Consider the following 13,639-nt stretch of genomic DNA (forward strand, 5'->3'; position numbering starts at 1 on the left):
TGCACTAGACCGGGACGCAGTCACTAATGTGCCACGCGCTTGGGTGGCGGCAATCACACTGCGGGCGGGGGGGTGTGGCTGTGGTGCCATTGACTTCAAAGCACTGCCACACCTCCAAACGCAAGAAGCCAGCCAGCATACCAATAAAGACCTTATTTAAATATGGTTTTGATTAAAAAAAAATAATAATTGTATCAGGACAAGTAGATTGTCATGAGGGATAAGTAGATCGAGCCCCCGCTTTAGTCCTTCGACAAGTAGTTTAAAATAAAAAAAATCCACACCCCTGGGTCATATGACCCATGATATCCTGACACGTATAGAAGTAGTCACACGTGGACAGGCAATCTGTTGTTTAGGCCACCTCTAAGGGGAAGTTCACACGTGGCAGATTTGATGCAGCCATTTCCACAACTGTCCCAGTGGCTTGTAGGAACCGATTTTCAGTCTGTAATATGCCACATGTGACTTCACCCCCAGACAAGCTAGGGCTGTGTCGGTGCCAATTTAGATGGTGCTTGCAATGGTGCACAGTAAATCGGTAACCAAACTTAAGGCGGCGCTGTGTAAATGATGAGCCTTTGTAAAATGATGGCCTATCCCCAGCTGATCGGGAGGGGTCTGTCACCCCTCGCCTCTGCCTATCAGCTGTTCGGTGTATTCTGCACAGCGCTGTCACCTTTGTAGTGGAGGAGGCTCACTATTAGTGCTCATGCAAACGACCATGTGCTGGCCGTGGTCGTATCGCGGCCCGCAATACACGGGCATCGGTCGTGTGCATCACGGATCGCAGACCCATTCACTTGAATGGGTCCGCAATCCGGGAGAAATGCGGAACGGAGGCACGGATCGGAAGCACTACGGAGTGCTTCTGTGGGTTTACTGTACGTGCATGCACTACTTTTTTGCGATGTGGATCACGGACCCCATTCAAGTGAATGGGGCCTCGATCCGTATGCGGCTGCCCCAACGGTCGTTGCCCGTGCATTGCAGACAGCAATTTTCTCTCCGCAGCATGGGCCCGGCCAGCACACGGTCGTGTGCATGAGCCCTTACTGTGCTGTTCCCATTCACTTCACTGGGAGTAGCACTGTTGATGGTGCTTTGTAGCTCCGGTGCCAGCACCCAGCAATTTGAGCTGCTCTGGATCGGTGATCAGCGGGGGTGCTAGACCCCAGACCCCTGATGATCAGTAACAATGGCCTATCCTGAGGCTAGACATGACTTTACCAATGCTGGGCAAACCATTTAAAGATGACAGGTGGATAATATTCCTGTGGATATATTAGAAGCGCTTGATGTGATACGTTGGGCAGACAGGATCGCAGTATCGTTGCTACGTAGGAACATAATGAAAGCCATTTCGGTTGCAGTAGCATGTTAGTCGGCAGAAGGCCAAACCTTCAAGTCACAGCAACTTACAGGTCTCATCGCAACCACATTCACTTTCATTCTGTTGCAGCGTAGCCTTGCGATGCTCCTATCTTTGCCTGCGAAAGTGTTTCACGGCCAAAGTCAGCGTGTAGCCCTTCGCTTTTGGAGATTTGATGTCTGTCGCTTGTCATCTAAGACCAAATTCGGCCCTTGCTCCCAATACCCCTGACACAGCTGATTTTGCAAATGGAAGCCGTGGTCCAACCGGCATTTTGCAGGGGAAATGTGTTATTTCATGGAGGCCATTTAAATTATGTCTCGAGTCCGGCAGAAGGGGAGATGACTCTGCTCTCACTGTTGGATGTCCTATTGGGGTCTTTATAAGACAGTTATTTTAAGCAAGAGGGAAATCTAAATTTGTTCTAATCTTTGCTTTTTAAGGTGTCGGTCTAAACAGCACCACGCAAAGTGTGCTAAGCCGCCCCATGCAGCGAAAACTGGTGACGCTCGTTCACTGCCAACTGGTGGAAGAAGAGGGACGGATTCGAGCAATGAGAGCAGCGCGGTCACTGGGAGAGAGAACGGTCACTGAGCTTATACTCCAACACCAGAACCCTCAGCAGCTCTCCTCCAACCTGTGGGCGGCTGTTCGTGCCCGCGGCTGCCAGTTTCTGGGACCAGGTATTGTAAGCTTTTTGAGTTGCACCCTTGAAGCAATGTACCATTACCGAATTGTAATGGATGTGTGCAGCCAGTTAAGGCTACTTTCACACGCTTTGTATTCCGGTTTTGCATTGTCACTGGGGACAAAACAGATCAGGATGCTTCAGTATGCATTCCGTTCCGCTTTTGTGTCCGGTCTGAGAAACGGAACATGACAGACTCTGCACTAAAAACCATGCAAGTCAATGGTGACTTATCGGCTTTGTTCAATTTCGACTTAATGCTGTGTCTGAACAGAACGGATGCATCCTGATGTATATAGGCTACTTTCACACTGACGTTCGGTGCGGATCCGTCTTGTATTTGCACAGACTGATCCGCACCGATAATGCAAACGCTTGTATCCGTTCGTAACGGATCAGTTTGCATTATTCATAAAAAAAAAAGTCTATGTCAAAACCGATCCTGTCTTGACTTGCATTGAAAGTCAATAGGGGACGGATCCGTTTTCAGTTGTACCATATTGTGTCAGTGAAAAACTAATCCTTCCCCATTGACTTACATTGTAAGTCTAGACGGATCGGTTTGGCTCGCATCATCAGGCGGACACCAAAACGCTGCAAGCTGCGTTTTAGTGACCGCCTACAAAACGCAACGGAGACCGAACGCAGCCAAATTGATGCATTCTGAACGGATCCTTATCCATTCAGAATGCATTGTGGCTGAACTGATCCGTTTTGGGCCGCTTGTGAGAGCCCTGAAACGGATCTCGCAAGTGGACCCAGAAATGCCAGTGTGAAAGTAGCCTTAAATCGAACTGAAGCATTTTGCTCCAGTTTTGAGATCCTCTGCTGGTCCTCAAAAATCGGAATACAAAGCGCAGATGTGAAAGCCGCCTAAGACGTTGTGATGATTTTATAAACTCCGCTTAATATTGCGTTCTCCTTCTGCATGTTGGCCAAGTAGGCTGAGGTTTTATCTGCTTCTCCATTTCAGCCATGCAGGAAGAAGCCTTGAAGCTTGTCCTCCTGGCTCTGGAAGACGGATCCGCACTCTCACGGAAGGTCCTTGTTTTGTTTGTGGTGCAAAGACTGGAACCACGCTTTCCTCAAGCCTCGAAAACTAGCATTGGGCATGTTGTCCAGCTGTTGTATAGAGCCTCTTGCTTTAAGGTAAATGTATCTTCAGTTTGCTGTCAAAGCATTGGTCTTCAGGGATTACTGCTCAGCGGCGACTGTGGGTTTTCTGTACTGGCAAGAGTTAAACTGTTTTAATAACTGAATATTGTATTCTATCACTTTCACATGTGAGACAGGGCATATGTGGTCCATTTACTGTTGTATTGGTCTCAATATGGGCATATGGAGTGTTTTATACAATAGCAGGTTCTCAGCATGTTTGTCAGTCCCTGTGCGATTAACAGTCCTTTACATCTGAGAGCTGAGAGGGATTTTCTCATTGCTAAGATATGCTAGTAATGTCGGATAGGTGCGGGTCCCACCCCTGGGATTTGCTCCTGTATCCAGAAAGGGGCCCCTCCAAGTGATTTAAGAGTAGCCATGCATGTGCAGCCACCCTCCATGCACCACTATGGTATCAGAAAGTATCTGGGCAGTCCCATAGTGGTGAATGGAAGGGTGGCTGTGCTCGCGTGTCCCGCAGAGGCTGTCTGCTCTGATGATTGGGGTTGAGATGGGTTGATACATAGATGTTCATGTATGACTTTTTTTAGTCTACGTATAATATTGAAGACTTTATAATGTATTCCAGGTCACAAAGCGTGATGAGGATTCCTCCTTGATGCAGCTGAAGGAGGAATTTCGCACTTATGAAGCATTGCGCAGAGAGCACGATTCTCAAATTGTGCAGATAGCAATGGAGGCTGGCCTGCGCATCGCCCCCGATCAGTGGTCCTCTCTTCTGTATGGGGATCAGTCTCATAAATCCCATATGCAGTCTATTATTGACAAGGTAACCGCTTCATTCCTGCTCTTTTCTTCTAAAATCATGTTGCCCTTATTTTATTGAACGTTGAGTTTGTCCCTTTGTGTTAATTTCACATTTTACCCTGAGCCATCTGGTTGGGTTCAGTATTTCATGAATTTCTTAAGATTTAGTGTACGTTCATAGGCTAAGTTTGTCATTAGTTAATTTATTACAAGAAAGTTTTTGTTAAGTTGCAGACCCCAGCCTCGTTTGCTCAGAGTGTCCAGGAACTGACCATTGCTCTGCAGAGGACTGGAGACCCTGCCAATCTTAACAGATTGCGACCTCATCTAGAACTACTGGCAAATATAGATCCAAGTCCTGGTAAGTTACCGGCAGCATGTGTACTATGTCACCTGAAGAAAGATTGGATGTCATGGCATCTGAAATGCAACACACCAACCCAAATAACTAGATTTTTGTACTCGCCGTAAAATCTGTTTCTCTTCTGTTCATTGGGGGACACAGGCATTGACCATGGGTATAGCTGTTGCCGCTAGGAGGCGGACACTAAGAACACAAAGTGTTTTAACTTCTACCTCTTCAGCTATATTCTTCCTGCAGGGACCAAGCTAATCAGTTAGTGCAAAAGCAGTAGGAGAAGCAAGACAAAAAAAACACACTATGTACAAACCCAGGACCACACAGGCCAGAAAAGGCCCGTAAACAAGAGAATGGGTGGGAGCCGTGTCCCCCAATGAACGGAAGAGAGATTGATTTTACGGTAACAAAATCTAGTTTTCTCATCTGTATCATTGGGGGGACACGGGCTTGACCATGGGACGTTACAGAGCAGTCCCCAAGGGTGGGCATAACAAGCAACCCTGCCGTCAGAGAACCGCCGTCTGCAAAACTCTATGCCCCAGAGAAGCGTCAGAAGACGCAAAGGTGTGCACCCTGTAAAACTTGGAAAGGGTGTGCAAAGACTACCAGGTAGCCGCCTTGCATACCTGAAGGACCGAAGCCCTGTGATGCACCGCCCAAGAGGCCCCCACTGCCCGAGCCAAATGAGCAGTCACCTGGAAGGGTGGGGCCCAGTCATTAACGCGGTACGCTTCCACAATGGCCAAACAAATCCATCGGGAAATGGAAGTCTTTGACGCCTCCAGCCCTCATCTCTGCCGCCCCTCTGGAATCACGAACGGGGACTCTGTCCACCGGAAAGATGACGTCTGGGACAGATAGACTCGAACGGCTTGTACCAAATCCAGAGTGTTGAGCGACTGCTCTGGACAAAATGAAGGTAGAATAATCTCCTTATTTAGATGGAATGCCGACACCACCTTCGGAAGGAAGGACCGAACCGGACGAAGGACCACCTTATCCTGATGGAGGACCAGGAAAGGCGACACCCTATGGATGGACGTGATTGCCACCAAAAATGCCAGACCTGATCTTCCGGAGGAGACGCGGATTGAGAGGAAGAGGCGGGAACACATAAGAAAACGTGAACAGACTCCACGGAATCGCCAGCGCGTCGCACGCCAGAGCCATGGGATCCCTGGACTGCGCGGTGAAGTCTTCGACCTTGTTGTTGAAGCTGGAGTCCATAAGATCCACGTCCGGCCGACCCCCATCGCTCGCAGATGGCCCAAAAAACAAGACGCTCACTGTTCAGGAAGTCAGCGATCAAGTTGTCGAGGCCGAGGATGTGAACTGCCGACTGCGCCGGAACATGGTTCTCCGCCTATCTGAGGATCACAGCTGTTTCTGCCATGGCTCCAGTTGCCGTCCTGGTGTTTAAGGTATGCCACCGCCGTGGAGCTGTCGGACTGAACCCGAACCGGACGTACCGTGAGATGGTCGATCCAATGCCACAGAGACTAATTGCTCTCAGACTCCAGAACATTGATTCGGAGGGAGTGAAGATAAGCATCGTTGATGTCTATCGAGGACAGGTACTTCCCCGGTTCCATAGACTCAATGACCGACCTCAGGGACTCCATCTCAAAACTGCGGATCCGAAGGAAGCAGTTGAGTGCCTTGAGGTCCAGAGCGGGACGGACCGTCCCCTCTTTTTTGGGGATCACAAAGAGATTGTAGTAAAACGGTCTTGCGCAGGAACCGGAACGATCACTCCCTGCCGCAGAAGTGTGTAAATAGTCTGAAAAAGGAATTTGCGGCCGAGGGTGAGGTCGGAGGAGATGACCGAAAAAATCGGGACGGAGGGGAGGACCTGAATTCCAGCTTGTAGCCCTCTGCAAGGACCTCTCTCACCCAAGTATCCGAGACGTGCGCCAGCCAGACGTGCCAAAACAAATTATGCCGGCCGATCAGAGGGCGCCGGAAGCCGCCAATCATGCAGTGAAGGTCTTGGGGTTATAGGACTTGGAGACCTATTGACCGGGACGCCAGGAAGGGCGAGGCTCGAAGTAAGGCTTGCGCTTCCGATCCGGGGCAGACTTGTCGGCCGACTTCTTAGGGCTGAAAAAACTCCAAAAGGGGCGTAAAAGCGGCTTCTGCTTATTTGACTTAAACCGCCCCCTGTTCTGTGGTAAATGGGTGCTCTTACCACCTGTAGCGTCAGAAATGATCTCATCCAGGTGCTTACCAAAAAGTCTGCTGCCGGTAAAGGGGAGGGCCGTCAGGGTCCGCTTTGAAGCATTATCTGTTGCCCAGCAGGAGAGCCATAGGGTACAGCGAAAAGCCACCAACGGGGCTGACGAGTCGGCCATAAGCTTGGCCGCGTCCAGCCACTTGACGGTGGAGCAGTACATGCAGAGCAGAGGGGATCTGATTGACCGGATGGAAAACAGACTCCGGCCGGGGGAGCCCGGAGACGACACGCCAAACGTTGAAGGGCCTGGAAAAGGACACCCTGCCGCTTGTAACCTGAGAAGGGGAGGGTTCTGGAAGGAGGGGAGCACATTGGGGACAGAATTTTACCTTTTTTTTTTTTTTTTATACTCGCCCGTCCAGCGTCTTCTCCCCTTCGGAGTGCGGCCCCTTGGAGAGGGACGCTACACCGGAAACGGAGGGGATTTGCGGTTGGCGGCCGTGGTGATCCGAAGGCTGGCGGGATGCAGAGGCTGTTAGGAACCTCTGGCCCCCACTTGATTCTGGAGAACGGGAAGGAGCAGCAGGCTCCTGGGTAGGAGTGCAGGCAGCTTTTAGGACTGCCTGAAACTCCCACTAGAAGAGAAGAAAGAAAAAACAAAACAAAAAAAGGGTGAAAAAACTGCAGACCTGCAACGCAAGGAGGTCTGCCTCCTACAGACACTAAGCTAAAACTGATTTGGCTTAGTCCCTGTAGGAAGGGTATAGCTGAAGGGAGAAGCTCACACCTTTGTGCTTAGTGTCCGCCTCCTAGCGGCAACAGCTATACCCATGGTCAAGCCTGTGCCCCCCAATGATACGGATGAGAAATTCGATTTTCAAAAGCTTTGAATGTGAAGACTAAGGGATCATACACCGGAATGTAAGAGTTCTGTGCCCGTGCTGCAGCACCTGCCGTATACACTCTGCTGCGGATGCGGACCCATTGACTTAAGTGGGTCCAGGATCTGCAAGATATGGAAAAAGATAGGACCTGTTCTATCTTTTGCGGTGCAGACCCGAGAGCCCACTGAAGCGCTTCTGAGTGTTGCCGTGGGCTTCCGGACCATGCATTGGCTGCACAAAACATAGGACATGTCCTACCTTTTGGCTCCACGTTCCTGCAAGATATGGCCATTCAAGTCAATAGGGGCAAGGAGCCCTTATGTTCCTGTGAATGACTCCATTCACCTGATATAACTGCCAGCTATTTCTCCCTCCTTTCATACACACGCACTCTTGGTTTGGACAAGCATGCATGTGTTCGGAATGAGAGGGGAGAAGGACGCTGCTAGACTTCTGGTGGGCAGCCTATGTCTTAGAGAGCTCAAGGATCAGGCAGTTGAAATCGAACTGCTGATTCAGATCTCCTGAGACCTTTGCCATAAAAGGAGAGTCAGAAGGCCACTCATGAACTTTAGATGGTCAGCCAAAATTGCAGAGTTCGGTCGCCGTAACCTGATGTCTGCGGCCATAGAGCTTTCAGCTGGCAGCTATTCTCTCCGACGACTCCTTGCACAGTGCATGTTCGCCGGAGCGTGCATGTAATCTTTTTGGGGAGAAGCGAACAAGCTGATGCGCGGTCACCATAATTGGTTGGTTTAGCAGAGGTATATGACCTCCTCAAAATGCATTTTTTTGCTACAGAGGAGCTTTGCTCGTCTTCAAGAGAGAACCCTTTTAATTAAAGTGTTATTTTTATAGACGGATCTGCTGCTTCCTGGGCTAATTTCTGGGAGGCTGAAGTCAAAAGGAAACGTCATCTGTAAATCTTATCTATTTTAGATGCTCCACCTCCAACCTGGGAGCAGCTGGAGAACGGTCTTGTGGCTGTGAAGACTGTTGTACATGGGCTGGTTGATTACATCCAGAACCACAGCAAGAAGGGGACTGACCAGCAGCAGGTGAGCGAGGCTCGGAGCTACCACATGATTCAGGTACCACTCTATAAACTACAAGTGTCTCCAAGAACCAGTTTTCTTGGGAAGCCAATTAAAAAAAAGAAAATCGCAATGCAGCAGGGTTGAAGCTGAGGCCATGTGTGACATTACCTTCTTTGTTTCAGCAGACATATAAGGTTGTCTTTACACTTGCCATATTTTTCTGCTGTTGACAGATCCGCCCCATAATCTTCAGGTATTACATATGGGGATTTTGATGTTGATTTGCTCCAGTGAACCCATTGTATTGCAAAGGGTCAAATGGCAAATCCACAACAAAATCCTCATATAAGGCTACTTTCACACTCTCGTTTTGTGCGGATCCGTCATGTATCTGCACAGACGAATCTGCATGAATAAGGCAAACGCTTGTATCCGTTAATAACAGATCCGTTTGCATTATTCATAATTTAAAAAAACGGATCCGTCTCGACTTACATTGAAAGTCAATGGGCGACGGATCCGTTTTCAATTGCACCATATTGTGTCAGTGAAAAATGGATCCGTCCCCATTGACTTAAATTGTAAGTCTAGACTGATCCGTTGGGCTCCACATCGTCAGACGGACACCAAAACACTGCGAGCTGCGTTTTAGTGACCGTTTTAAAAAACTCAACGGAGGCCAAACGCAGCCTAATTGATGCATTCTGAACGGATCCTTATATATTCAGAATGCATTGGGGCTGAACTGATCCGTTTTGGGCCGCTTGTGAGAGCCCTGAAACGGATCTCACAAGCGGATTCAGAAACGTCAGTGTGAACGTAGCCTAAGACGTGCAGATTTGTACATAGTGAAAAATGAAAGGGGTATTCCCATCGGGGAAATTTATGGCAAATCCACAGGACATGCCATAAATCAGGGATGCTCAACCTGCGGTCCTCCAGCTGTTGTAAAACTACAACTCCCACCATGCCCTGCTGTAGGCTGATAGCTGTAGGTTGTCCATGCATGCTGGGAGTTGTATTTTTAAAACGGCTGGAGGGCCGCAGGTTGAGCATCCCTGCCGTAAATGTTAGATGAGAGTGCCACCTCCTGTGGGAATTCCTTAAATGTTCCAGGTGGGACAACCCTTTAAAGGTCTGTGTGAAGGCACCCTAAGGCTCACATGGCATAATTTTAAAGTTGGGAAAATGCCTGGAGTTCAGCCTCTGAATTCCAGGCACTTTTTTGGTGTATTCCTTTTTTATTTCAACTGCTTATAAACGCCAGAAAAATGCATAGCCAATAAGCATAGTTGCAGTATATTTTGGCAACATCTGCTTTAAAAAATAAATAAAAAAAAAGTGACCTGAGACATGGAAAACCAACAGAAAAATGTGCCAGTGTGAACTATGTGTATTTCCCATTGGAAACAGTGGGAAGCTGTATTCCTGTGCTTGAACAGGGGTGTTTGACGCTCTGAAATACGCTGTGTATTTTGCCATGTGAACATAGCTTATAAGAAACATTCACATCTGCACTTTTCCTGTTTTTCTGTTCTAAAAACTAAAACGACGTCAGCGCCAGGTCCATCAGATGACAAAAATGAATAGTACTAATGGACTCGATTGACTATAATGCGGGGTACATCTGGTTTCTATCAGAAAGCTGGCATTTTTGTGAACAAAATAGAACGTCTAGAGCAGGGATGCCCATCCTGCGGCCCTCCAGCTGCTGCAAAACTACAATTCCCAGTATGCCTAGACAGCCTACAGCTATTAGGGCATGCTAGGGGTTGTAGTTTTGCAACGGCTTGAGGGCCGCAGGTTGAGTATTCCTGATTAGAGATTCTTTTTTAATTTTATTTTAATTTAATTTGCGACTGAGGCCCCTCACGCTACATGCACGTTCCAGGTAAAAAAAACTGACACGTGATGTACATTTATTTTTAACGGCCGTTTTAGGACCAGTGGTAGTCTATGGGGTTAACAGTAATCAGTAATCACATGGCAGTTTTTTTTTGGGACTGTCGGTGAAAAACGGACGGCAAAACATAGAACATGCTCTATCTTGTCTGTTTTTCACTGACAGACTGCTCCCATACAATTGAATAGGTTCATTTTTAACGTCCGTTTCTCAGAAAGGCATCAGTAAAACTGTCCATTTTTAACGAACTTTTTTTACTCCGCCTTAAACTCCCTGCACACATGGCGGATTCTCGTGCAGAAAACCTCAGCGTAGTACAGTACCGGCAAAGTGTACGTGATTAGACAAATCTCATGTACACTCCGTGCGGCATGTCATTTAGGTTTGCAGTTTTTGTTGCCGATGTCACCCGTTTTCAATGGTAAGGTGAGATCTGCGGCAATACCAAATTCTAGTACCAAGTGCAGAAACGCACAGAAATCCACAGGGAAATTTGTACGGATCTTTTTATCCGCACCTGTGTTCAAACGGAGCTAATTATGCAGATGTAAACCTAGCCTTAAGCCTCATGCAGACGTCCGTGGAACCACGGTCCGTGAGATACCGGACTGGCATTGCAGGAGCGAACGGCGTCATTGGGTGCTATGACGCCGTGCGCTCCTGCAATGCCAGTCCGGTATCTCATAGACAGTGTTTCACGGACATCTGCATGAGGCATTTACAGGGGTTGTCTCACTTCAGTTAAATGGCATATTTCATGTTAATACAAGCCACTTGCTAATGTATTGTGATTGTCCATATTGCCTCCTTTGCTGGCTGGATTAATTTTTCCATCACATTATACATTCTCATTTCCAGGAGTTAGGACCACCCTGCAATCCATCAGTGGTGGTTGTGCTTGCACACTATAGGAAAAGGCTCTGCCTTCTTCTCTGGTGGCTGGGACCCCTGGAGAGTACATAGGCTGATGCTTTTTCCTATAGTATGCAAGCACGACCGCCACTGCTGAATTGTAGGGTGGTCATAACCATGGAAACGAGCAGTGTATAATGTGATGAAAAAATGTATCAAGCCAGCAAAGGAGGCAATATGGACAACCCCAATACATTAGTAAGTGCCTTGTATTCATTTAGTCTATGTAATAAATGCTATTTACTGAAGTGAGACGACTCCTTTAAGGCCTCTTTACACTGGGCGAGCATCAGGCAGATCATTGCTAACTAGAGTTTGCAGGAACGCATGTTGGCAATGATCTGCTGGTGTAAAGGTGCTGCCAATTACCCGATGAACGAGCGAAATGCTCATTCATCAGGTTTTTTTTTTTTTCTTCATGCGGTCCGTGCCATCCAAACAGCACTCGGCTGCCGGCAAACATTGAGGACGAGTGATGGCATTAACTCTCGCTCCTTCCCATACTGTGGAGGAGATCGCTGCATGTAAATGCAGAGTTCACCCCCACTGATGAGCAGACTATTGCCAGTGGCTTGCCATTGATCAGTGTGAACGGGCCTTTAGTCTCGCACAGTGTTACAAAATGAACGTGAACACATTCTGCCATAACTGTAGGTGGTAGAAATAGAAATCCCCTCCTGAAACCTTTTATGGTGACTTTCAGGAAGCGCGTATCCGTTATCGCAGGTTGCTCCAGCTCTCGCATGTCTGGATGAATGATTATAAAAATATCCAGGGCTGTTCTGGCATGCTTTACTTTTCTAATTATTTTTTTATAGTGCACAGACCTAATATATAAGGCAATTGCATTATCTGCAAATTGTATTTCCCTTGTGCAATGATTGAATTAGTTTCTTCAGACTGTAGAACACAGAAGGGATTCTGCTGGGGATGCAGATCTCTAATATTAAAGACAGATGCCTCCAGGCCAGGGGTATATTGCAGTTTCAGGTTTCCAGTAAAGTTATAACTTTAAAAAAATAAAATAAAAAATTGTGTGCGTTTAATTTTCCCCATTAAAGTTTGTCTACTCTGTGTAGATTCATCCTATAAATTGGGAACTAAAATAAAGTGGGATCTATTCATTCTGTGTTTGTACATTTGATGAATGCTCTGGGAAAGCTCCATCAGACCACTGTATGAGCTAACTGCTTTCTGAGAGCTATAGAGATATAAAAAGTCTACACACCCCTGTTTAAAATGTTAGGTTTCTGTGCTGTAAAAAAAAAAGACAGAAATTAAATAATTACAGAACTTTTTCCACCTTTTAATGTGACCTATAAGCTGTACCACTCAATTGAAAAACAAACTGAAATCTTTTAGGTGGAGGGAAGAAAAAAATAAAAATAAAATGTGGTTGCATAAGTATGCACACCCTCTTATAACTGGGGATGTAGCTGTGTTCAGAATTAGGCCTCCTGCACACGACCGTTGTGTGCACCCGTGGCCGTTGTCCCGTTTAACGTGTTTTTCTGCGGTCCCATTGACTTTCAATGGGTCCGTGGAAAAATCGGAAAACTGCACCGTTTGGCAGCCGCATCCGTGATCCGTATTTCCTAGCTGTGAAAAAAATAGGACCTGTCCTATTTTTTTTCACGGCCAACGGTTCACGGACCCATTCAAGTCAATGGTCCGTGAAAAATCACGGATGCACACAAGATTGTCATCCGTGTCCGTGATCCGTGTCCGTTTTTTCCTATCATTTCACTGGCAAACTTGACTTAGATTCTTTTTTCATGTCCGTGGATCCTCCAAAAATCACGTAAGACCCACGGAAGAAAAAACGGACACGGATCACGGTACAACGGAACCACGTTTTGCGGGACGTTAAAAAATACTGTCGTGTGCAGGAGGCCTTAAGCAATCACATTCACAATCCTGTTAAATAGGAGCCAGCATACACCGGCCATCATTTAAAGTGCCTCTGATTAACCCCAAATAAAGTTCAGCTGCTCTAGTTGGTCTTTCCTGAAATTTTCTTAGTCGCATCCCACAGCAAAAGCCATGGTCCACAGAGAGCTTCCAAAGCATCAGAGGGATCTCATTGTTAGGCCTCATGCACACGGCTGTGTTCCGTGGCCGAGAGCGGACCGTGGAAACCCGGCCGGGATTCCTTCTGACAGCATGAGCGCACGGCGTCATTGGTTGCTATGATGCCGTGTGCTTTATGCAGCCGCTGCTGTACAGTAATACACTAGTATACTCGTGCTGTCAGGAGGAATCCCGGCCGGGTTTCCACGGTCCGCTCTCGGCCGCGGAACACAGCCGTGTGCATGAGACCTTAAAATGTATCAGTCAGGAGAAGGATACAAAAGAATCTCCAAGGCATTAGATATACCATGGA

The 13,639-nt window shown here is 47.5% G+C and overlaps 1 protein-coding gene across 5 annotated transcripts in view; it reads left to right on the forward strand.

Annotated features, from left to right (window-relative positions):
* The window catches only part of RC3H1 (ring finger and CCCH-type domains 1), a 78,157-nt gene that overhangs the window by 36,845 nt on the left and 27,673 nt on the right, over positions 1–13,639 (forward strand). For 3 of the 5 annotated variants that reach the window (XM_044301078.1, XM_044301079.1, XM_044301082.1), the window contains exons 4-8: positions 1,816–2,055; positions 3,034–3,209; positions 3,808–4,008; positions 4,215–4,347; positions 8,344–8,495. In XM_044301078.1, the coding sequence (XP_044157013.1) occupies positions 1,816–2,055; positions 3,034–3,209; positions 3,808–4,008; positions 4,215–4,347; positions 8,344–8,495 (902 nt within the window). The remainder of the gene's footprint in view (positions 1–1,815; positions 2,056–3,033; positions 3,210–3,807; positions 4,009–4,214; positions 4,348–8,343; positions 8,496–13,639) is intronic. The other 2 variants (XM_044301081.1, XM_044301080.1) reach the window with 2 other exon arrangements.

Source organism: Bufo gargarizans, chromosome 7, assembly GCF_014858855.1.
Source record: "Bufo gargarizans isolate SCDJY-AF-19 chromosome 7, ASM1485885v1, whole genome shotgun sequence".
Lineage (NCBI taxonomy): Eukaryota > Metazoa > Chordata > Amphibia > Anura > Bufonidae > Bufo > Bufo gargarizans.